General features: G+C 35.7%; 1 protein-coding gene across 2 annotated transcripts; it reads left to right on the forward strand.

The window, feature by feature from the left end:
- Positions 1–614: 614 nt before the first annotated feature.
- LOC123537613 (A disintegrin and metalloproteinase with thrombospondin motifs 2-like) lies at positions 615–21,874 on the forward strand. Of its 2 annotated transcripts, none has more exons than XM_045321437.2 (17): positions 615–763; positions 2,388–2,617; positions 2,836–2,925; positions 3,689–3,893; positions 4,430–4,479; positions 5,179–5,273; positions 6,235–6,328; positions 7,308–7,385; positions 14,773–14,927; positions 15,612–15,767; positions 16,185–16,352; positions 17,522–17,666; positions 18,223–18,339; positions 18,906–18,939; positions 19,359–19,514; positions 20,431–20,619; positions 21,530–21,874. In XM_045321437.2, the coding sequence occupies exons 1-17, from the start codon at positions 712–714 to the stop codon at positions 21,541–21,543; spliced, it is 2,028 nt and encodes a 675-aa protein (XP_045177372.2). In that variant the 5' UTR covers positions 615–711; the 3' UTR covers positions 21,544–21,874. The 2 variants fall into 2 exon arrangements, with proteins under 2 accessions (XP_045177372.2, XP_045177373.2); XM_045321438.2 differs by having other exon boundaries at positions 4,433–4,479.
- The last annotated feature ends 5,397 nt before the right edge of the window (positions 21,875–27,271 follow it).

Here is a 27,271-nt window from a genome sequence, read left to right on the forward strand (position 1 = left end):
AGTGATTGTGTTAATTAACAAGAACAAACTTCTTTTGAAATATGTATTAATGGGAGGAAAACTATTTTTAATGTTCTCGTAAAGGCATATTTAACTAAGCTTTTGTTTATAAAGAAACCATTTTATTTGCCATTTTAACTGTTTCTTACACAAGTACTTATGTTTTTTATAATTTAGTTTGTTAGAGTATTTGAATTTACTATTAAGTTAAACTTTGTCTTTTCTGACACAGAGGCTCTACTTTTGTATATATAAAAAGGTTAAAGCACGTTTATCTTTAGATAAGTGTTTCTTAGGAACACTTCTTTTCGATTTGTAATCTAATATGAATACAAGGACACAGATCCAATCGAAAGTGCCAAGAACAAACAATACAGTCCAACACACCGAAGCTCTGTGGCAGTGTTTGTATGTAAACATCACGAAAATACATGTACACAAAATACATTAGTAAAATAACACATATAGACAATCGGACACAAAACGAACAAATAACAGCTCGGTTGGGCACCGCCTTGGAACGTTCGATAACAAAAACACATTTGCGGAGTTTTAATCGGCTGGAGGCGTACCATATCTCATTCTTTAAAATAATCTAAGCCAGTCCAGCTTTTAGACTATGCATGTTACGTGCAAGAGAGAAGAAACAAAATGAGGCTCAGAATACAGTGCTAGTAATTTAAAACATTATACAATTCATAAAGAATAATCATGTTATTCATGAAGGGTATACTTTTGTTGTATGTCATTCGACTTGTCAAAGGTAAGTTTATTTTATCTTAGCATACAAATGTCTTCACTGAAATTGATTTCTTAATGTTGCAAGATTGGTCGTATGCCGATGATTATTTGCAATTATTGGCACCTGGTTCGCTAAAAGTGAATGGATTACAAGATTTTTTCTTTTATAAATATTTGTCTATTTATTATCAGCTTTACGTACAGGAACAACATATAACATTCAACTTGCTTTACTAGTAATAACTATTAAACTATAAAAGATTTGACCATATTAAAAACAAATAAAATAATTTTAATATCGGTTCGATTTCTCTAAAACAATACTTGGAAACTAAATGTCCAAATTCAATCATCAGGTAGATAATTTTTGAAATTGATCAATGACAAATTTCACTCATTTAGAGACTGGTTGTCAAAGTAACATCGTTATATAAATTTAGAGTCTTGTTCTGATTTGTCAAAATGTTAAGAACGTGACAAAAGGTAATACTAGTAAACTAAAATCCAGCATACTTTTATAACGAACCTTTTATTGTACATTTACTTTGTATTTTTGCATTTACGTGTATATATTATAATGTATGACAAGGGTTTTAAATAATTCTAAGTTGTTTGAAAAAAAGGATTATTGCATAAAAACTACTTTTTTTCACAGGATCCGCTCATGTATTAACGGGAGAAAAATCGTGTGCAAACAAGGCAATTCACGTGCTGTTAATACCTGATTTTTATTTTTGAAATGCTTTCCTAGGGACGTATAATGTATTTCTGCGCAGATTGACATCTGGTATCTGCGTCTAGTTTCTTTCATAAAAACCTCTTCTTGAAGCATAAAAGATGCAATCTAAACCATAGAATGTTTTGCTGTATCAGTAACTAACGCCAAATGCGCTGCCCCCAACAATGTTCGTACTCGTTTCTTCCCTTGTTTACTCCCCTTAAAGAACTCGGCGTCGATTCAGATTTTGTAGACAACCGTGAATATTAAAGAATCGCGTGTAACCTGTGCGATTCTTTGTTTTTAGGAATCATATTTATGATTTTGGTAAGTATCAGTCGGTATGTTTTTATCTAATTTCTCGAAGAATTTATATAAACAGCTTGGAAGCTTGACACTACGTTCATACTCATCCGTACTCAAAACTATGTCCGTACTCAATATAACTGGAATGTAAAGTTATTATTTTTGAAATTGTGCTCGAGTGCACCAAACTGTGAAGTGATATGACCAATTATTGGTAATTTTATGTTTGTAATAACGAGAGATAAAAAATCGTTTAAAAACCTTCAGGATGAGCTTTTGATAGTGTTGTTTATTTCTTGGCCCTGGATACGGATATTTAAAACATGTTTACCGTTTCCAAGAACAACAAGACTGGTAAATAAAAATGTACCGGAATCGTCAAGTCATCACATATGAAAACAATACATAAAGTCGTCGTGTATTGTTTTTATGCAAGAATAGCGACAATACACGTTTGTTTTGTGTATTAACGTCTGCAGAAGCCCGCGGGCTTCTGCAGACGACCTTCGGTGTCGGTCACAAACAATCCCGCGGGCTTCTGCAGACGTTAATACACAAAAAACGTGTATTATCCCTACAATAACTCAACTTTGGAGACTGTTGTAAAACTTTACCTTTATAGTTGTTGCGGAAATTGCTTGGCTGGAGGACATCAACAATGACAATGACAAGCGAAATCTGGATATGGGACTACCAGAAATCTTGGAATTCAATCTGAAACGAGACAACGGAGGTACAACCAAATTACAGTTACAAGAAAACAAACGCGTGAGCCCAAATGCACCAGTTTACATAACGGTTGTGGAGGAAGGCAAACAAAACGTCGTCAAAATAGACACACAACCTATTGCAGTAAGTTGACCAATTAGTATGTAAGTCGAATGCACTGATAAAGGTTTTTGAGAGGCCATTCTGGCAGATTAATACTCATAGTTAAAGTTCATATTTATAAGGCTTTTCTTTCGCTCTCGAAAAGGTTTCTTATTAAATTTCCGCAGCAGTAATAAAGAATTCAGAATTCTGCACCATACACCGTGTCTATAAATGAATTATTTTAAGTTAACTTTCAGGGAACAAAATATTACTTGGATAAGAAAACAGGATCTGCCGTTCAGGTATCGTGCAAAAACCAACCTTTAGGACCATGTCATAGAACGCTTGTGAGTACAATTAATTACATGTTATGTTTGCACGTGTTCCATGGCACCTTTTATGCTGTGGTTTAGGGTGTAGGGAGACTGCGTCTTTCATTTTGAATATTTATCCTTGCTTTTTCTACTTTCCATCCAACACCCGATCCTTGTATCTACCCACGCCCGCCCCTCTCCCCACTATCTTTTTTTGAATTTTGCATATAACTGAAATGTACTTGTTGTTGGATTTTTTTAAGCAACCCGTCTACGATATTTCCGTTACAGCTTCTTTTTGTTGTGGCCTATTTGCGATACATTGTTCAATGACTGTGTTTGGGGTGCTCTGTGCTTCCGGAAAATCTACCCTTACCTTTTTTCTTTTATTTTTATTTCTATAACATAGACAGACGTAGTGTAAAATCAGGATCACCATTTGTCCAATGACCTAGCAGCAATTTCTGAATCTGTTTTAGGAGAACAGTAGTGTTTTAAAATTTTACCTTTATATATAAATATCAATAAAATGTAGTTCTGTATACATATTGAAAAAAATCATCACTAAATTAGAATTTAAGTACAGCTAGGTACCTAATATATCGATCATTGCAAGTTTTCAATGAACGAAGAAAACAGAAACGTGCTTGTAACGGGAAACCTAATTGACTAGAATGCACATACATAATAAAAAACAATTTAAAGGGTATTTAATGTCAAGTTGAATTTAATATAATAAATTTCAATTCATCACGTGCCTTTTATTTCATAATTGTCAAGTATGTTCCCATTACAGGAAGGAATGTTGCACATTAAAGGTTTAGGTTATGAAATAAGACCGTCATCGGGTAACCAGTCAGTGCGAAATTACAAAACAAATCAATACATTCCGCATGAAATTAAAAGATTCGTCCCAACAATCCCACAGCCAATGCCCAAATCGAATGATTCAACAAACCTTGTACTCGGACCATTTGGAACGTCATATGTTCGAAAACCAGGTAACTATGATGTTGAACTTTTATTTTTACATACTAGTATAAGGATAGGCAATATAGCAACGTTGATCTCCATGTATGCCTGCATATTACAGAAATCTATTATTTGTTTTAGTTCACCGCAACACAACGTGCCAGTATATTTTTGCTGGATGAAAAGTCAGTTATGATGCCCATTAAAATGATGAAAAGTATTTTTCTGTTTTATTTTTCTCTTCGTTGAGACATACTAGTATACAGACTATACAAAGCTAATGAATAAAGCGCCAATGATTTAGAATTTCCTCTGTTTCGTACAAAAACAAGGACAACATTGGCGGTGCCCAAACGTGTTCCTTTATAAATATGTTATTTGTTTTGTCATCGTTGCTCATTTGACTTACTATGTCTAATGTATTTTTGTTTTTACTATAAATAATACAATCTATGACAAGATCCTTTGGAAGTACGGAACGCACTTAAGCACAGTAATAGTCACTCGGTTTGAATACCCTAGCTTACCTTAAACTCATTTGACTTATTTTTTTTTTACTTTATAGCAGATGCGGACATAGAGGACAATGGAATATATCAAGGCAAGAGCAGTCAGGTATTATCATTGTTAATACAACTTTTCATAATGTAAGTTTGCTTTTCGGTATTAAAACATAATGTTAACGTTGTGTGTTTCTTGTTTCTTTTGGTAGCAAATATAAGCTATAATATTACGTCTAAATAAAAATAAAGAGAAAAATTTCACAATATATATGAGATTATGATCAGATTATTTTGAGACATATCACACGTTTCGAGTTTGGATGCTATTCGAATATCTTTTTTCGATATCTGACGAAACAGGTTATTGACTTTGCTGGACTGAGCTGCTTTGATATTTGTCTTTTGTACTGATTTCTTCGGTCTTTCATGGTGTTGCTCTTGTTGCTCTACATTCTACAACTCATTGCGCATATAAGCAGTTAGATCTTCCTTTAATTTTTATCACGAGGACGTAATTTTCCTTCTTCTGGTAGAATTAACAAAGATGAACAATTATTTTATCTCTATTTTATTACATTTATATAGAATCTAAAACTGACGGTTCTTGTATCATTACAAAATAGGACAGATCATTTCTTTTTTCTCTGTTTATTAGAAACGTATATTAAGAAGAACAGTTTTTTTCAATCTCTATTTGTCAGTTTCTGTAATTTATTAGACACAATTTGCAACTTAGAACCGTGTTTTCCTCTACCTATTTGAACATGAGAATGTACAAAGAAAAGGCATTTCTGTTTTCTGTATTAATTAGATAAAATTTACAAAGAAGACTCGACGGAGGAGAGAGGCTACGAAAGAGTATACTATTGAAATTACCGTACTCATTGATCGATTTTACTGGAAAAAGTAAGTTGAAGCTTCTTAATAGCCAAAACATAATGAAAGATTTGAGTTGTGTCATGAAAAATAAACAGTGCATTTGCGACCAGCATGGATCCAGACCAGCCTGCGCATCCGCGCAGTCTGGTCAGGATCCATGCTGTTCACTTTCAAAGCCTATTGTAATTAGAGAAACCTTTAGCGAACAGCATGGATCCTGACCAGACTGCGCGGATGCGCAGGCTGGTCTGGATCCATGCTGGACGCAAATGCACTATGTTGGTTTTCTCATGGTGCGGCTCATTTATGTTTACAACATATGAAAGCTTGCAATGTGTAGTAATACCCATCACATTGCCTCAAATTAAACGGCGAAGCGCTTGAAATTTAGTCAATCTAGATGTTTTGGCTTTTAAATATATGAACGCCACGGAATTACAATCATTAAATTTCCAAGAGTAACTAGGTTTGTACCATCCATTACGTTTTTTCCCTGCTATTCAGTTACATACTAAGTTTTTAAAGCGTATCTAAACAAATTATGTGGCGTGTTTAATTAAAAACTAATGTCTATAATATTGACCATGTAAAAAATAAAGATAACAGGACTGTTATGTGATGTTAAGCACTTATGTCTTATTATATTCAAAATGGTAAATGACGTATACGTATCAATCATTTTAGGCAATCGTTATAATGTTACGACGCTTTTGTGAAAATATGTGATGTGTAAATGAACGTAAAGGCACGAAATCTAAAAATGAAGTTTACAGAACTTCTTAAAAATAAAATGTTTATTGTATTTAGTTAATGCTATTTAATAGGCAGATATTGAGGAAAGCTTTATTGTTTTATCTCTTTACTGAGACAATCAAACAAACAAAAAAACAACAGTACGAAAACAGATGTATCAGTATATCACGAGTATTCTTTGCTTAACAACACTATAGCTCGATAGTATCATGAGAATTTTCCAATTATTTTTCAGATACTTAGATATAAGTACCGCCAACAATGGTATGAACCAGAATGAAGCAACTATGTATCGTATAAGACGCCGTATAGCAATGATGATAAACGGTGTAAGTAGACGTATGTGGACATTTTCAAAATCAGTTTTAAGGAGCAATCTTAAATTGTAATTGAGGTAATGCTTTAAATTAAAATTGTTCTGATGTACAATAAACCAGGTGCATAAAATTATGGTTTTTAAGATTAAAACGCTATGTTATAAATTTTGACGAAGGTAGAAATTCAACATGCAAGTGAGTTTTTTGTGAGGTGACCAATACACAAATCGTGTTACCACATGCAGCGAACATGGGAAACATTCTTTTGCATCTTGGGTTGTCTTGTCTTAATTAAAATAATGGGACTATAGCTAGAAATGATTTAAAGTCATTTTGTTCTTTATGATAATTCAGGATTTTCTGCTGTTGACTGTATTGACCTTGGGTAGTGGTTAACACTAACTATTAAAAAGAAGGAGATGAAATTTATAAGACTTGTCTTCCATTATCCTGATCGAAATATGACATACGTATCAATCGTTTGGGATCATAGTGTCCATTCTATGTATCTGTATAGGTACCTTACACATTTCATCACCTCTCGCGAACAGACTCTGTCAAATAAAAAGGAGTGCTTATCATGTTACATCTAATTACTGAATAAGACTGCATTGAAGTGTATATAGAAACCCATGCCGTCTAAATGGCAACCATACGAAAATGCACTCTCAAGATTTTTGTAAGTATTTTTGTTACTTAGCAACAAAAACCTGGTCATGGGTTGGTTCAAAATGCTACTACAACAGCTAAAAGAAGCCCTATATAAGCCCTCTATAAAAAGCATAGAACTTTCTACGTCTGTTAGTAAATTGAAAGCGGTCACGTTCTTCAGTGTTGCCCATGGACTTGTATTGTTTTGTGAAAGTGTTAGCAATAAAACAGATATTTAAGGAGTTTTGCAATGGTAAACCGACTGTAAAACCAAATACCAGTAATATATTCATTATGTGATATGAAAATGATGAAAATGGATTTATTCTGTACCTTTTAGATAAGTTTGATATACAGCAGCATAGATGATCCCGAAATTACTATACACATAAGCCTGGCAGCGATCGTGTTAAATAAGGTAAGTCTATTTATATTCTTTAGAGACTGGGTCACAGTTCACTAAGGTTATAAAATTGAATTTTATAGACCATGAACTAGAAGGGCCCCCGACCCCGGGGGAATTTTGTGGACAATATTTTTTTGAAACCCCGATGTGTGGCAAACAGTTTGGCGCTTTAAAATGCATTACCTTCAAAACTATTTTTTCAATATTTAAAGATGTACCATTATATTAGAAAGTCATTTCAAGTTTGCATATGTTATTTCTAGGTGCATACTAGAAGCTGCAGTTTGATTAGATCTCAATGTCTAAAATGTAATGTTAAAGAAAAACATATTGGAAAAAGATACGTTACCCTAAGAAACACATTTTTGGCCTAAAGATTTTACTGCAGGTTTAGATGACCGGGTAATCAATTAATGAGGATACCATTAAAAAGTTCAACGTTCAGCAAAAAATGGTATATAGATTGCCAGTATAAGTGAAGAGAAAGTTGATTTTAGCGATTCTTAAAATGTAACTTCATTCTTCCAAAATGTGCTATTTTTCAATCGTACATAATTCATATATAATTTTCTTAAAAAAGTTTACTCTTTAGTTACATATTATACAACTATTTATATATTTATCAACAAGCCTCTAACTTGTAAGTTATGTTACATTGAATATTACGTTACATTTTACGTTACCGAACTTACAAAATACAGTTCATGTCTTCAGTTTCTTTTAAACATACTTTATCATTTGAAAACAACAAAATTACAATTCATTTCTGTTTTTAACAGTATAGCTTTGCATTTCAGTCTGTAGGTCTAAGTTAAAACACATGTATTTATATATCAAACTAAGTTACAATTTATATTATCGAACACACAAACTATATTTCTTGTGTTCTGTTACTTAAAATGTATTTTATCATTTAAAAATAGCAAATTTACAAACGAAAATATGTTTTAACATAGCTTTGTATCTTAAATTTAAACACATATATTTAAAAAACAATCTACGTTACAATTTACATTACCTAACATACAAACTATACATTTTCTATACATATTCTGTAATGTTAATACATTCTTTATTTTTGTAAAATAACAAACTTACAACTTCGTTGTTTTTTGTTTTTTGTTGTTTTTTTTGTTTTGTTTTGTTTTTGTTTTAAGTATTTTGCATTCAACTTTAAATACATACATTTTTCACTAGAACCCAATTTACATGGGCCATAATTACATCTTCATTAGAACACTACGTACACAAAGTTCTTTTCAACATTTAATATGTATGTCAGTTGGCAGTTGTATGGCAGTTATTTTACCACATTGTACATTACAATATATTCATACTTTCCCGAAACAGTGCACTATAATCATGCTAAACTTGAAACAGGCAATATCACTATACATGTATTTAGTAGTAGTCGGTATCCAATAATGGTCATGACCAGGATACTATGACTTTCTTTAATACTGGTCTGTATATATTGATGGTAGTTCAAAAAGACAATTATAAGAACTGCCTCACAATAAGATATCCTGTAAGTGAAATTGATGTAACTCTTGTAGGTAAAAGTAAGATGCAAAATGGTACATTAGATTTGCCCAGTCTGAAGGCGGGTTCTTGCAAAAGTAACTCTTTTGATGGCAAATATTGGACTTCAAACTTTATTGATGAAGGTCATGACCATTGTCTTCCATTACACTCCTTGACATGTTTATGCCAGACAGAAGCCCAATTTGATCGCCATTCATTTGAACCTCGACCGGTTTCTATGGAATCGAAGGTCGGAAACAAGTTAAGAATAATGGGAAATATTGTTACTAAAAGTCAAGTCACTTGTGTGAATTGCGGAGACCACTTCCTTCCAAAGGTTTGTGAACCTCATACTAGCAACCTCGTTCAACATCAAGAAGTATTACCATTCAATCACACTTGGAATTGCCTTTTAAACATGTTGGGGAACCATCAGTTAATTTATCTAGGCCACGAGGGCTCACAGGCCTGGAGGTTGCAGCCACTAGAAATTGTGTCATTGTATTTGGTACCACCTCCTCAACTAGAGTACCATTTTCCCGATTTAACCTAGGAGAATGTACATCAAGTTCTCTATGGCAGCAACTATAGAAAAAGTATATGTTGAGCGATTCTTGTCCTGCGTCGCAAACTGTAACGTCCTTGTTTGGGGATCTGTGTCCTTCATCTCAGTTTTACTCATCCCTTCATTCAGAGATTGGTAGTTTACACTACTCCTGTGCACAATCCGGGAGAAAAGGGTCAGGTTAAGACAACAAGTACAATATCGGCCTTGCTGCTGTTACTATAGCTTTACACCATTATGGAAACATCGACTGGGAAGGGTTTTGTGCAAGGTATTTGGGATGTGTTCAGGTCGTCTCCTGTTTTGATGGACATACCTGTAGGGATACGTTGTGCCAGAGTCTCACTTGTGGGTCTGGTTGTGGTTTAGTATTGCTTGCTAATACTTACTAAGTAATTGTATGTGTGGATTTGGTTAAGTGGCGGCAATACAGATTTATCTCCAGTGTGAGACTGCAGTCTCTAGAACTGACAATAGATATGGCTGTGGCACAGCACCCTTTGTACTTGGGTTGAAGCACGAGTCACTTTCAGATGGGAATAGGAATTTCGGGACATGTAGCGGGACCAATCTGTTTTAAGCAATAGTGATCCTTGGGCTAGATGTCTGGGGAAATGGACTCTGTGTCACGGATAACCTATTTTAGATCCTCTTTCAGATACGGGTTATCAGAGGCAAAGTGTCCATCTGTTTGGGGTCCCCCTAGCTTTCTAGGCATCCCAGGCTTTTCCTTGTGATAAATGAAGAATTTACGTTCATCTGTTTGGTGTCCCTCAAGCTTTCCGGAAAACCCAGGTTTCTCAGATTTTTATGTTTTGCTAGCTATCCTGGCTGTGTTTAAGAAATTAAGGTCAGTATGGGTATCCCATAGTACATATTGATATGAGTATGAGGGTACCCGAGCACCGTTATGATTTTGTACGTTTCTCCGGTCAACACAGGAGTTTATGAACTGATATCAGTATGTGTATCCCCTGGTATGCATTAGTGTCAGTATTATCGTCCTTACTCTGGATATCCCAGGGCCTTAATAATTTAGTATGTTTTTCTAGGCAACCTAGAAGTTTATGAGCTTAGGTCAGTAAGGGTATCCCGTGACCTTAATTTTTGTTATTATTAGAGATGTATGGAAAACTGCTTCTATATAGTTACCTCACATGGGGTAATCCCGTCTGTTTTAAGAAGTCCTGGTGGTCTGCTTCGTATTAGATGTATAATCGCTTTCAGTGAAACATCCATGTTAATTATCGAGCAGGGTATCCCTGTAATGTCTGATTCTGCAAGGAATCCATCTGTAGCCTCCCAGGCCACATGTCCACTGTGTGATTCACACACACTTGTCACCCTTCCTGGTGACTCACTTTGTAGAACGGGGAGGGGGAAGTGTTGTGGGAATGCAGCTAAAGGTTACCGAGGTCATTGTTATCGGTGAAATATCCATGTTTATTACCGAGCAGGGTATCCCTTTATGTTTGATTCTGCAAGGAATCCATCTGTGGCCTCCCAGGCCACCTGTCCACTGTGTGATTGACACACATTTGTCAGCCTGGTGGCCCAATTTGTAGAACGGTGTTGGAGAGTGTTGTGGGAATACAGCCAAAGGTTACAGAGGTCACTGTCAGAGGTCACAGGAGGAACAGACAATCAGAGGGGAAAAAGTAAATGTTAATAAAGAGAATTACATTTGTGTCTTTCCCCATTGGATTAATAAAATTTTATTCAACCCGTTTAGTAAATTCAGTATGAAAAGACATTCGTGTAATTTCCTCCATACAGGTAAACCAAATCATGTAACGTAATTGGCTGCTACAGAGAAAAGATCGGTTTAACATGATTTAAAATCTTTCTTATGTAAAGGGCCTAAGTTCATCTTTTATAATAATGTTCTAGGCTTGGAGCAGTGTCTATGACACCACAAGCTATAAACATCAATAACTTTTTATGTTCTCGGCTTGGAGCAGTGATGACACCACAAGCTATAAAACATCATTAAGTTATTATTTTCTCGGCTTGGAGCAGTGTCAATGACATCACAAGCTATACAACATCAGTAAGTTATTATGTTCTCGGCTTGGAGCAGTGGCTATGACACGACAAGCCGTACAACATCAATAAGTTATTATGTCCTCGGCTTGGAGCAGTGTATATGACACCACAAGCCGTACAAGTTATTATGTTCTCGGCTTGGAGCAGTGTCTATGACACCACTAGCCGTACAAGTTATTATGTTCTCGGCTTGGAGTAGTGATGACACCACAAGCTATAAAACATCATTTAGTTATTATGTTCTCGGCTTGGAGCAGTGTCAATGACATCACAAGCTTTACAACGTCAATAAGTTATTATGTTCTCGGGTTGGAGCAGTGTCTATGACACCACAAGCCGTACAAGTTATTATGTTCTCGGCTTGGAGCAGTATCTATGACACCACAAGCCGTACAACATCAATAAGTTATTATGTTCTCGGCTTGGAGCAGTGTCTATGACACCACAAGCCGTACAACGTCAATATGTTATTGTGTTCTCGGCTTGGAGCAGTGTCTATGACACCACAAGCCGTACAAGTTATTATGTTCTCGGCTTGGAGCAGTGTCTGTGACACCACAAGCTGTACAACATCAGTAAGTTATTATGTTCTCGGCTTGGAGCAGTGTCTATGACACCACAAGCCGCACATCATCAATAAGTTATTGTGTTCTCGGCTTGGAGCAGTGTCTATGACACCACAAGCTGTACAACATCAATAAGTTATAGTGTTCACGGCATAGAGCAGTGTCTATGACACAACAAGCCGTACAACATCAATAAATTATTGTGTTTACGGCTTAGAGCAGTGTCTATGACACCACAAGCGGTACAAGTTATTATGTTCTCGGCTTGGAGTAGTGTCTATGACACCACAAGCCGTGCAAGTTATTATGTTCTCGGCTTGGAGCAGTGTCTATGACACCACAAGCCGCACAACTTATTATGTTCTCGGCTTGGAGCAGTGACTATGACACCACAAGCCTTACAAGTTATTATGTTTTCGGCTTGGAGCAGTGTCTATGACACCAATAGCTGTACAACATGAATAAGTTATTGTGTTCTCGGCTTGGAGCAGTGTCTATGACACCACAAGCCATACAACATTAATAAGTTATTATGTTCTCGGCTTGGAGCAGTATCTATGACACCACAAGCCGCACAACATCAATTAGTTATTGTGTTCACGGCTTAGAGCAGTGTCTATGACACCACAAGCGGTACAAGTTATTATGTTCTCGGCTTGGAACAGTGTCTACGACACCACAAGCCGTTCAAGTTATTATGTTTTTATGTTGTACAACATGAATAAGTTATTGTGTTCTCGATTTGGAGCAGTGTCTATGGCACCACAACCCGTACAACATCAATAAGTTATTGTGTTCACGGCTTAGAGCAGTGTCTATGACACCACAAGCGGTACAAGTTATTATGTTCTCGGCTTGGAGCAGTGTCTATGACACCAATAGCTGTACACCATGAATAACTTTTTGTGTTCTCGGCTTGGAGCAGTGTCTATGACACCACAAGCCATACAACATTAATAAGTTATTATGTTCTCGGCTTGGAGCAGTGTCTATGGCACCACAACCCGTACAACATCAATAAGTTATTGTGTTCACGGCTTAGAGCAGTGTCTATGACACCACAAGCGGTACAAGTTATTATGTTCTCGGCTTGGAGCAGTGTCTATGACACCACAAGCCGTGCAAGTTATTATGTTCTTGGCTTGGAGCAGTGTCTATGACACCACAAGCCGTGCAAGTTATTATGTTCTCGGCTTGGAGCAGTTTCTATGACACCACAAGCCGTACAACATAAATAAGTTATTATGTTCTCGGCTTGGAGCAGTATCTATGACACCACAAGCCGTACAACATCAATAAGTTATTGTGTTCACGGCTTAGAGCAGTGTCTATGACACAACAAGCGGTACAAGTTGTTATGTTCTCGGCTTGGAGCAGTGTCTATGACACCACAAGCCGTGCCAGTTATTATGTTCTTGGCTTGGAGCAGTGTCTATGACACCACAAACCGTGCAAGTTATTATGTTCTCGGCTTGGAGCAGTGTCTATGACACCACAAGCCGTACAAGTTATTATGTTCTCGGCTTGGAGCAGTATCTATGACACCACAAGCCGTACAACATCAATAAGTTATTATGTTCTCAGCTTTGAGCACTGTCTATGACACCACAAGCGGTACAACATCAATCAGTTATTATGTTCTCGCCTTGGAGCAGTGTCTATGACATTACAAGCCGTACAACGTCAATTATATATTCTCGGCTTGGAGCAGTGTGTATGACACCACAAGCCGTACAAATTATTATGTTCTCGGCTTGGAGCAGTGTCTAAGACTGTACAACATCAATAAGTTATTGTGTTCTCGGTTTGGAGCAGTGTCTATGACACCACAAGCTGTACAACATCAATAAGTTATTGTTTTCTCGGCTTGGAGCAGTGTCTATGACACCACAAGCTGTACAACATAAAATAAGTTATTATGTTCTCGGGTTGGAGCAGTGTCTATGACACCACAAGCTGTAAAGCATCAATAAGTTATTATGTTCTCGGCTTGGAGCAGTGTCTATGACACCACAAGCTGTACAACATCAATAAGTTATTATGTTCTCGGCTTGGGGCAATGTCTATGACACCACAAGCCGTACAACGTCAATACGTTATTGTGTTCTCGGCTTGGAGCAGTGTCTGTGACACCACAAGCCTTACAAGTTATTTTGTTCTCGGCTTGGAGAAGTGACCGTACAAGTTATTATGTTCTCGGCTTGGAGCAGTGTCTGTGACACCACAAGCCGTACAACATCAATAACTTATTATGTTCTCGGCTTGGATCAGTGTCTGTGACACCACAAGCTGTACAACATCAATAGGTTATTGTGTTCTCGGTTTGGAGCAGTGTCTATGACACCACAAGCTGTACAACATAAATAAGTTATTAATATGTTCTCGGCTTGGAGCAGTGTCTATGACACCACAAGCTGTACAACATCAATAAGTGTCAATGGCACCACAAGCTGTACAGCATCAATAAGTTATTATAGTGTCGGCTTCGAGCAGTGTCTATGACACCACAAGCTGTACAACATCAATAAATTATTATGTTCTCGGCTTGGAGCAGTGTCTATGACATCACAAGCTATACAACGTCAAAAGTTATTATGTTCTCGGCTTGGAGCAGTGTCAATGACATCACAAGCTGTGCAACATCAATTAGGTTATTATTTAATTTTGTATAGTATACATCTTATTGCGTTTTCTTAAGAATATAGACAATGACAACACAATTCCGACTTGGAACAGTATAACCGTTCTAAATGGAATGGAATTTATCGACTGTGTGGTGTATACAAACCAGCTCGCCCAATGGAGTAAGAAGTCCGGATTACCTGGGAATGACCACCTTATGCTGATGACAGGGTGAGGAGAACATTGCAATATTTATAGTATATACTGAACAAACAGTTTACCCACTGTTTGTCATTGTGCCAATATTTTGCGTAACATTTCTTTTTTCTTTTTAATTTAGCTACGCACAGAGCAATCATTTATCTGATGGTCTTCAAAAACACCAGAAAGTGCATAATTGTATTTACTTTAATACCTCATCTCTTTTTGAAAAAGCAGAGCAAAATGTGAATTAATAAATAAATTGAATTAAAGTAACTAACTCATATTTTTATCGCAAGTGGGCGTTATCTTAAACCTTTTGGTTTTTCAAACTGCGCTTTAAAAATGATGTGAGATAATTATTCCGACGTGAAATTCTGCAACTTGAATCTGTTAACGGTTAAAGTATAAATGTTTCGAAAGGGTGGTAACCCATCTCGAAACTTTTGGATAGATGAAATTAACATTTTTGTATAACTGGCAAGTGTTTATAACGCGATTTCACTTCTTCTTTTGTAATTTTCCAACGTCAGAGATATTTTTCACTTTTGCATGCACGAATTTTCGATCCACAAGACAATGCACCTTTATATTATGTAAAGGAACTGGCTATAGCATAAGCGAGCTACTATCGTAGTTTTTTTTCCTAAAAGCTAAAATAAATGGCTCTCAGACATTCTTAATTTTTTACAACATTTAAATTCATATCTGCAGCCTTAACTTGTTCACGGGTTCTGCATCATATGGTAATGGGGTTCTCGGAATAGCATGGATCAATGGTCTGTGTAGTGCGTATCGAAATTCTGTCGTCGAAGATATCGATGATTTTTTCACCTTGACAACCGTTGCTACACACGAAGTAGGTCACAAGTAAGTCTACCATATTTCAAAATCAAAGCCCGAGACATTAAACTGACTTCCTGTTCACAAAACCTTACTCTTAATTCCCGACATGTTCTGACATAATTTGTGTAAATAAAAGTTACCCCACCCAACCCGCGCGATAAGAATAACCAAACGAACATTTAGTTATTTTAAAATATTAAACAGCCTAGACAAGCATAGCTCTCACCCCGCATTTTTACCCTCATTTGCTGGTTGATATTTTTTGTAGCAAGTAAGTGAATGGATTATGTTTGTCATAAAATTGTTTTAACTTGTCCGAAGACAATGTACTTTGCACAAAAATAAGACTGATTGGTTAAGATTAGCTTTTCTAGATGTGCCACTACAAATCATGGGTATTATTTGATCACAAAGTAATAGAAGCATTATATTTCCTTGCAGCATCGGCGCATTTCACGATGGATACGCTTCTTCCACCGAATGCACTGACAAAGACAAATTCATCATGGCCCCACATCCTATGATATTTAGCAAGAATACACCATACACGAAAAACCCGTGGAGATTTTCACAGTGCGCTATTAACGCTTTTAAGACCAATATGGCGGTGTACGTATAATTGTATTCGTTTATCAGACACTTTAGTCTATCTTTGAATTTTTTGAACAATTGCTTATGTTGTAAGAATTGTCTCTCCACCAGCAACTGATGACTTATGTCTCAAAACTTGTACTGCAACAAATTTATATCTGTCTCGAACCTGTTATGCACATGATTATTTTAGAATAGCATTGAACATACATTTAAGATAAAATAATCACATGTGTCCTGCAAAGTTGTATTGGCCGTTAATACAACTTCTTATTGTTGAATGCGAAACCCCATTTTAATTAAAGTGGTAAACCCGTTAATTCAGACGTTGTAATATCAATTTGAGATCAGGTTAAATTATTGACTAAACCTTCAAACCCAGAAAAATATTGTAACTACAGTAACGGTGTGACGTTTTAAAAGGCGATTTGTTACTCTTCAAATAAACATTCTGCAAATGAGGCCAACTGAGCGATATGTCATTGTGTAACTTGTTAAATAGCATTTTTTTTTCTGTTGCGACTAAGTCAAGGATGGAGGCACTTTGTTATTTTTCGAATGAGTCCATGGCAAAGTAATATATTTTTGTGAAAGTTATTAAAAAGACACCTCGTTATTTTGCGTGCGAGTCAAGGTTCGAGTTACTTTGCTGTGTTTCGAATGAGTCCATGAAAGAGTAATATGTTTTGGTGAAAGTTGTTAAAAGACACATTGTTATGTTGCGACTGAGTCAAGGGTGGAGACAGTTTGTAGTGGTTCGAATGAGTCCATGAAAGAGTAATATGTTTTTTGTGAAAGTTGTTAAAAGACACATTGTTATGTTGCGATTGAGTCAAGGATGGAGGCACTTTGTTGTGTTTCGAATGAGCAGGTTGTGAATGAATTACTGACTCTGAAGAAGTTGATAAAGACACTTTGTTATGTTGAAAATGGGTGTGTTTGAAAGAGCAGAATGCAAAACGATATGCTCAGCTACATCACCTTTGGAAACGGGAAGGGAGGTCGATATTTTTAAATGTTTGACTACCTTCCTATGTTACATCAGATTTTTACGAACCCAAATACGTTTGTTATAATGTTAGAAACTTCTAAACATTCCAGAACACAACTCTATTTTACTCATTTGATTTAGAGTATGTGCAGAATATTTCTAGCAGTCAAAGAAATATTCGGTGACTTTACTTCAGTAAAAGCAGATGTTTGGGCAGTTCGGATGTTAAGATCTACGACCTGGTTGAGTATAACAAGTTTACAGCAATAGCCCCCGGGGAATTATACACAACAGACGAGCAATGCCAGATGATCGTTGGCCAATCGTCGTATTGTTGTCAAGTAAGTTTAAATACTGTCAGTTTATAATTGAAGGACTGAAGGAGCTTTTTTAGTGATGGTTACTAGTCTGAAGTTCCCTTGGCTTGTTAGCTGACAAAATAACGTACATGCTTGTACATAAGCAGCCTATTCACAACAGTTATCAGTGTTTTTGTGTTGGAGCGCCGGCCATATGTCATTTCTAGCTTTTGGGATCATAGAGTTCAATATTCAAAGGTTCTGTATATAAAGAATTGTATTTCTTTGCCATTTCATTTAACTGTAGTGGTACACAATTGCATCTATGACAGTGTTTCTTCTATAAGTAGTGTTATATACTATCTTAGCTATTACGGCATTGTTCATATAATCTGATTTAAGGAAGTGGACTCGTCATAACAATTGGCATTTTCTGTCCTATCACGTACTTTCCGTATCTGGTTTCGGCATTTTTCGGCTAGTATGAAAACAATTTTGTCACGGCCGAAGAATGCCGAAAAAGAATACATCATTACGTAATCACACGGAAACTGCCGATTACCATTACTGGTCCACTACCTTAATTGTAATATCACAGGAAAAAGAGGATGAGGATGTATGCCGAAGGATGACATGCTTCAAGTACAATTGCAGAGGTTATGTTTCTTATACGGCAGCTAGAGGAACACCATGCGGTGACAGGAGTCTGAATAAGGTAATTATGACATGCAGCTGTGACTCAGTAGGCACATTTTGGTCTGCATATCTGTTTTCTTAGGTAGTAAGAATTTTCTTTTAACGTCGCATCATAGCCTAAAATGCCCAAGCGACTTAAAAGTTAAAACCCAATAAAAAATGCTTTTTAGGAGAAATCATGTTCCTGAACTGTAAATGGTCAGAACTCAACTTCATAGAACAAAAAGAATTAAACACATAAGTTTCTAATTTAAAACGCAGTTTTATTCAACCCTTAGCATGCTGGACACGATTGATTCTGCTTTTGCGACTAGTATATATGTAGATCATGATCAGCCTGCACATCGGTGCAGTCTGATCATGATCTGCACTGTTCGCCATTCAACCCATATCATTTGGTAAGCACCTCTTTTAACAGTTAATGGTACTTTCCAAATTGAAAGTTGGACAAGTTCATTATAGAAATGTAGCAGGGTAAGGGTTAAAACAGTAACGAACATTATTTTTGTACAATGTTTACAACATGCACTTTAATCCAAAATGTGAATAAAAGTTACATTAGATAATATCTATTTACTATTTTAGTGGTGTTTTGAAGGCCAGTGCGTTTCACGACCAGGTATTTATTATAACTATTCTGAAACTTATCTCAATAGCCCAAAGATTCCTGGGAATAAAAAGCATATCTTGAAAACAAAAATTTATTGCGATAACGTTTTCAGAAAAATGCATATTTTTTTATGGAAAAGTTTAAAATATTATCGTGATAGCTGCCAAGTTTCTCGTGGCAGTTTCAAGCACTACTGCGAAATTTTGCCCTAACATATTTTCAAGAAATCAAATAAAATATCTAGAAAATATTGTTTTGCTGAAATGCTTTCAGAAAAATGCACATACATTTTGGAAAGTTTACGATATTATTGTGATAGCTACCTAGCTAATTCGTGGCAGAAATATGCCACAATAAGAAATACATTGTATATCATTTTCTTCCTTATATTACCACCACCTCTCATACTCCGACTACAACAACTCTAGCCCCGACAACAACAACATCTTGTGCTGATAATGGCTGGAAGGGATGGACGTGTGAAAGGATATCTAGATACTTCGAGGTCTCCTACTCTTACTTGCCAAGTTACTGGTGTCAAGATGAGTTCTGGAGTTTTGCATGTTGTGCTTTCTGTTTATCAGGTAAACAACCTTATGAATCTTTTTGTGATGAACCAGAAGTAGAAAGTATACTCACACAAAACGGGCATGTGCAATGGAACAGGGTTTTCTGAATGAAATTATTGAATTTCTACGTTAGCATAACAGTTTCTTTATAAGAAAAAATGTCTTCAAATGTTTATCAGGTTTGCTGATATTGCGCCACATCATGGCAATCAAATGTACAATTCATTTATAAATTACAATTATATATAAAAAAATAAAGTCTCATAATTTTGAATGGCCAGCATGTGTCGCCTTCTCAACCTTGAATTTGTTTATTGGTTTATGATATTAAAATCCTACGCTAATCAAAATTTCTTCACAACCCTGGTATTTTAGATTTAACCTGAATCAGAATATAATTACCTTGTTAGATTTGACTAAAATCAAACGAATCTGATGTACTTCTGACAAGGGGTAATGGCACATGTTTATTCGGAAGAGCCAGGTCACAACTGGTCTAAAATTATCATCGAGATCGTCCACAATCGCGTCTGGTTACAAACATTTTAAACATGCTGAATCTGGAACATAACATGTTCTAAAATCGTCACCTGTGCTCAGTAAGACATTAACATGGACGATGGAAGGGAGGTCCTGACCCCAAGTGTACGTGGGTTGATTTTTCTTAGGGAAGAGTTTGTTTCGTGGTTAATATTTTGGCCACTCAAGTCTCAGGTTCGGGTCCCACATGGATCGCTACCACACACCTTGTGACACCAATCGAAGGAAGCGTACTGGAGCTTTCATCAAAAACGAACTAAGATTATGTAGTGTTAACTGAATTATTTCGATTTTCATGGTCGATACTTCGATGAAGCTTTCACATAAAATATCTCCCCTCATTCAGAAACCTATTCTTATATGTTGAACATTATTTCATGTTTCATCATAGCTAGTAGAAAACTGGCTGAAAAAATCAACGCGCAAACTGAATTACAAAAGCAGGACTGCGTGGACAAAGGGTATCTTAGCTGGCAGTGCTCCACAGTATCAGCGTATTTCATGAAACGGTATGGAGTGATTCCACAGAAATGGTGTTTGGACCCGGACTGGGAAGACAGATGTTGTGCCTATTGCGCAAGTAGGCCACTACATTTATATTTGTTATCAAATCCAATTACATTTATTTCACTATATTCGAAAATCAAAGAAACAGATAGAAGCTAAATGAAAGAAAAGTATTTCGGTGTTTTTGTTTGTGTTTATTTGACAACACACCATACGTTTAACATATACTTCTTTTCTTTTATTTGAAAACTTTAAATAATGTGGATACGATTTGAACACTCATTGATTGACTCAAACTATGCTTCAAAGATTTCCGCAGATTTTGCAGTTTCGGATACATCAGTTGGATCTACTTAAAACTTTTTACATCGGGCTTTTATATATTGAAACCAAAATATTTTAGTTAATTCAGTGTTGTTATATTTTCTGATCCTTTGGAATCATAGAATCATGGTGTCCATTCAATCTGTATGTGTAATAGACTTCTGTTGAAAACGGCTCTAGGAACTTGATAAGTGCCACACGTTTCATTGACTCACTTAAACGAATACTGATATTAGTTTGCATTGTACGCTTCCAAATTATTAAAGAGTTTATTGAATACATGTATAACAACTTAAGTCTGTCAGTGCCATTTGGGTGCCGTAAAAAAAGTCCAGTGTTGTTATATAAGCTGGAGACGGTTTAGACTAGAACCATGCCTGATTCTAAGTATGTGAGCAGAAACCTGTTTGCATAATTATATAGACAAACATAGGAAGAATTCAATACCGAATCCTCGTTTAGTAAATAGACACACATATACCTAGAATCCAATCAGGTCTATGTTTATATCTATCAATCAAGCTATCTGTGACTCTTGGCCTATCTATACAAATAGGATCTACATGTTTAGCCAGACGTCAATTTGGACAGTTTCCTAGCTCAATTATAAAGAAAGAACAACATTTTACAGCATTCTTACTTTCTATTTCTTGTTTCAGACTATAGTGTGTAAGCAAACTGCCTGGAATGACAAGCGTTTTCTGATTTGACTGTGTCTGTCGTGTAAATACAGCTGGAGATGACGGGCATATTCTAATACATTTATTATCTATTTTATTGAAACGGATTGTGACTGTCTCGAAATTGTATATAGAACAAAAGCTTGTTGTTATTGAATCAGTACTAAGAAACTTATAATTTGAAAAGAATCAGACATGAAAAAGTTCTTTAGTCGTAATTATGTCTGTAATATTTTAACGCTAATGTTTTAGAATAAATGAATATCTTAGGCCTTTATTATTGTCGTTTTATAAAATATTAAAATGTTGTTTAGTTCATGAAAAGATTATCTTATGTGTTGTATTATTCGTCAATTTTTAAGAAATGAATGTACCCCAAGTGATTTGTCGTGGAATATACCTGGACTTCATATTTGAAGGAATTTTATGATGAGGGTGCAGTTCGAGTGATATGAATACGCAACCATCTGAACTACAATAATTTTATTCAAGAAAAAAATTTGAGATATATTGTGTACTAATGCCTTTATACAATGACAAAGTTACATATTTATGAATTCATGCTATTCATGATATATAGCGTTAAGACACACTGCAAACGCAGGGACAGAAAAGTGTGTTTTACGTTTTAATTAAACAAGCACAAAGATCCAGTAGGAAAAGCCACGTTCCCAGAATGCAGTACGCTCAAATTAAGCCCCTACATTAGTTTTTGTGTTACAGACATTACACAAAATTACGAAATCTCCATGGGGTGTCCTACACGATGTTTATGGACAGCCCAACTGCTGGTTTTAACGCCGAATGTCCTAGTTATATGTGTATATTACGGTGTTCCGTTGGGGCCATCGCAGTTTCGCGTTGTCGTCCTAAGGGCGAAATCGCGAAAACGCGATATTTTGACGCGAAAACACGATGCTTTAACACGAAAACAAGATGCAAAAAATATCGCGATTTCGCGCTGTTAATATCGTGTTTTCGCGATTTCGCCCTCGATCTGCCATGATCGTGTTTTCGTGTTTTCGCCTTGGTGGTCAGTAGGGTACGGAAACGTTTATGGACCTCGCAATTTCGTGTTAGATAAGGCAAATATCGACATATTTTCGCGAGAAATCAACATATTATCACAAGAAGTCGATATATTTTATTGACATACTGCATAAATGTTCTCAATGTTTAATTATTTTTTTATCGAGATCCGCGTAAACTGTTAAGATATCTCGACATATTATGTCGATACAAACCATCCCTTTCTTGATTTTCTAACGCCAGATCTAACCCAGCTAAATGCAGCGACAGTGAGCAGGGGTGTAGGAAAAGTGTGTTTGGTTAGTACTAAGTACGTATTCGTGGATCTTCGAGTCTCGTCGAGCAGATTATACGAGTTCACAATGAACATAAAAATAAAATAAATATGTATAGTATCTCTAGAAAAAAATGAGGATTCACTGTGTATATTAGTATGTAGTATACGTGTACTTAGGCGCCAAATTTTCACTCGGTTAATCATTTGCCTTTCTACTAAATAAAGTGACTCGGTAGAACTGCTAGTAATAGCAATACTAAACATTAATTTCTGGTTTACGGCAATTTGCATGTGCCTTAAAGCTACTCGTTGACAGATGATATGAAGCTGAGAACATCTGCATATACAGCTTAGTTTGTCTGTGAACAAATACCGGTAACATGATATCACTAGCACATAACACATTTTTGTAAATCTTTTCTGAGTGCATTTTTTGCAAAAGGCAACAACAAACAAATTAAAAAGATCAATATTTTTTTAAAACAATCAGCCCCACTGTAAAATAACCACAGTCTTACTTTCACAACAGACGTCCGTCAGAACTTGTGAAAGACACACATTTTTTTTTTCTATTTTTATGGATTTCATAAATGAACACCAAGAAACCTTTATAAAAATGATGTTTTTCATAAAGTATATCTAGGTTCAACATGGATTTCATAAGAAGAAGTAAATATTAAAATTAAAAGAAAATAAAATACTGATGTTTTATGAATGAATTTCATTAAACATTAAAATATATATGTTTCGATGTTTTTATGAAGTACATCTAAAATACAGACGGATTTCTTTAAAAGGGGATTAAGGGGAATAAATAAATCAAATGTTGATGTTGTTATATGAAGCATATTTAGACTGCTTGGAAAATCCGTAGGACCAATGTGTTTGTAACACTGTCTGCTATCTATGTCACCTCACATGGATTAGGAACTTATATACTATAAGAAGTCAGCTTGAATAGTGTATACTTTTTCATCGATAATTCCTTCATGTTTTATTCATGACAGGAAATATGGAACTTGTTTTTGTGTACATTCATATCTTTTGTGTGTTGTCAGATGGTAACGTTACTGTGGTTTTTAGGGACCGCTTCTTAATTAACACATCGCGCTCCCTAAGATTGCGAAAATAGTGCTGAATTGTAGTTGTTAAAGAACAGCCTAACCTGCCCTACAGTCACTTTATATTGGCGGTAAGCCAGGCTTCTAGGAACGGAGTCAATGCTACAATTCCCGAAATAATTTCCAAAATTGCTTTTATTCTACTAACTAAACTTCCAGCTATTTGATTTGTCTAACTAGCGCGGCCAATATAAACATACATGTACTTCGTACGGGCCTGTATACCAAAATGGCATATTTCAAAAGAGAGAGCAATTACTTTAGTAAATCGAAAAGAGGGCGTTTTTAGGCAACATGATTTGTCGAGATGTCATGTAGCTTATGCAAATCTCGAGAAGAAATCATTGCGTTTTGTGAAATGAAAAAAAAATCTCGACATAATGTGTCGGCTTGTTACGATATTATTCCGACATATCGCGAAAATATATCGATATATTGCGTTATATTGCGAGGCCCATAAACGTTTCCGTAGTAGGGCGAAAACGCGAGAACACAATATTGATAGCACGAAAACGCGATAGTTTTTTATCGTGTTTTCGCGATCTTATATCGTGTTTTCGCGTTTTCGCCCTCTCAACTGCAAAGGCGAAACCGCGAAAACACGATGTTTTAATATTGTAATTTCGCCTTCAAACGCCTGCAAGACATTTCGATAGACAGTAAACTCGAGGATATTTTGAGTTTGTTTTTTTTTTTCGTATCGGCAATAGATCCACCTTTCCAGTCACAAATGTGACATAACATATTATTTATTTGGTATTAAAATGCGCATATACATTTATAGCCAAACATAGATGAAGTATTTTTAAAGATGTTCTATTTAGTAGGACATCCTTTACAGAGAAAATTGTAACATGACTGAAGTATGTATACAAAGTAAAACACAAGATATTCGATAACATTTTTTGCAAACAGAAAACTTTCTACTTTGCAGATTTTATTAAAACTTCTCATCACTGTTTTGAATTATGTACATGTAAACTGGAATATATAGCCAAGTAAAATGTATATTTCTATGCGCTTTTTTAGATATTATGATATATGTCTAAAACTTCTTTCTGATTTGAAAACATTTTTGGAATTATTTCATTTGTCAACCTTTTAACCGTTGAATTACATTTTTATAAGGCCTAAAAAATCTTTGTTTCCGGTAACATGCTCAAAAAAATTAGGGTAGGTAGGTCGGAAAAAAAAAATGTTTTTTTGATTTTTTTTTTATTAAGGGAGACTTTTCGGAAATTATTTTTGTGTCAAAAAATGAATACAAATAGGGGGGTTATGCCTTTAGAGCATCAGTATGTTGATTTCTTACATCACTGACCATGTTTAAAGCATGAAAAGTGCAGTTTTAAAAAGATTATTCTCAAAGGCCATAAAAACATTTAGGGTCGGGCCAAAAATTTAGGGTAGGTCGGGATACCGGAAACAAACAATTTTTTACGCCTAAAAATTGTGACAATTTCATTTATGATACGCATGAACACCAATAATTCATACATAGATTTTCGATCATATAATAATTGAGCCGTGCCATGAGAAAACCAACATAGTGGGTTTGCGACCAGCATAGATCCAGACCAGCATGCACATCCGTGCAGTCTGGTCAGGCCCCATGTTGTTCGCTGACAGTTTTTCCAATTCCAATAGACTTTAAAAGCGAACAGCATGGATCCTGACCAGACTGCGCGCAGGCAAGTCTGGATCCATACTGGTCGCAAAGCCACTATGCTGGTTTTATCATGGCGCGGTTCTGACGAGTCTAGCCTATATTTTATGTTATACAGAACAATGAGGTTACTTCATTATTTTCGGTTTATAAAATTGTGCAGAACTAGTTTATGTAGAACCATGCTTAGAATTGATCATTTGCATATTCGAATGTAATAATTTCATTCAAACATTACAATAACAAAATAACTGCCAGTACCCAGACATCTTTCCAAATAAGATCTGAACTTTTAACTGAATTAAAGTCATTTATTTTTAAAACAATGCAGTTTTACAACGGTACCAGGCATCGTCTTGAAATGGAAAATGTGTCTCACAATTCAATTTTTGCTGCACTTACGATTGATCAGCAATTGGATTGAACTAGCTAGGACTACGCCAACAACAATGAAATAAATAATGAATAGAATGAACTTGAATACACGTTTATTTTTAAAATCACGTTCACATTCTTTTCGGTCATTTATTTTTCGAAAAGACCGAGAAGAAGGATACCAAAATTTCACGAATGTTTTACCAATAAAACAGGAACAATAAAACAATTAGTTCTATTTCAAATGTGTTTTCACTGAAAAAGTAATCATATAAAATATACAAAGATATATACACGCTTTTACCATTTTTTCAGAACGTTTGGATTATAAGATTCTTTCACTGGTTATAGGTGCAGATGGGAATTTCCGGCCTCGAGGGTAACTGTTTAGGCGGTAACGAGGTTCCTACCGAGTTACCGCCTAAAAAGTTACCCGAGAGCCGGATATTCCCATCTGCATCTATAACCAGTGACAGAATCTTTTTCTTGCATACCGATATCAAGATATAATAATAAAAATAAAATCAGTCGAACGGCTTTCTTTTTAGAACTATTTCTTATAGCAGCGTATTTAAACAAAGCGCGGGAAATCAACATCCGTAAACAGGAAAGACGTCATAACGTTTCAAAGACAAACAACAATATTTAGTTCCGGTTTTGTTTTATCAGTTCCAGCGTAACGTTATGAATATTTGATAAAATAACGTATTTTGAATCGAGAAATATACTATCAGGAGCAAAGAGGAACTGTCAAGGTATTGGATTTTTATTCCGTTTTTCGAAATAAAGTATAAATAACTACATAAACCTTCTACATATATGTAGTTCGTGATACGTCATTTAAAGCACGAGAGTCATCATACACCCCGGGGTGTAAGATGGATTTTTCCAGCACCGGTAAAAATACCGGAAATCCCCGTCTGGTATGCAGTACATGACATTAGAACATACAATTATGTAGACAGACAGACAGACTGACTGACTGACAGACAAAACGACAGACAAAACGATATGGATAAAATATAGAGAGCATTTTATGACACTGGGCTCAAGCCGACGTGCTATTTACATTTTTTGCAAATAAAGTATTGTACGATTTGGGTGGTTATTCTTTTTTTAAGCATTTATGAAAAATCCTTGCATAACACATTTTTTTGGCCATTTTAAGGGTATAAACACATCATAAGATGCCTGAATGTTGACCGATTCACTCCCCGTTTGTTGTGTTGGTTAAGGAATAGCAGAAAGTTGTA

Source organism: Mercenaria mercenaria, chromosome 17, assembly GCF_021730395.1.
Source record: "Mercenaria mercenaria strain notata chromosome 17, MADL_Memer_1, whole genome shotgun sequence".
Taxonomy (NCBI): Eukaryota; Metazoa; Mollusca; class Bivalvia; order Venerida; family Veneridae; genus Mercenaria; species Mercenaria mercenaria.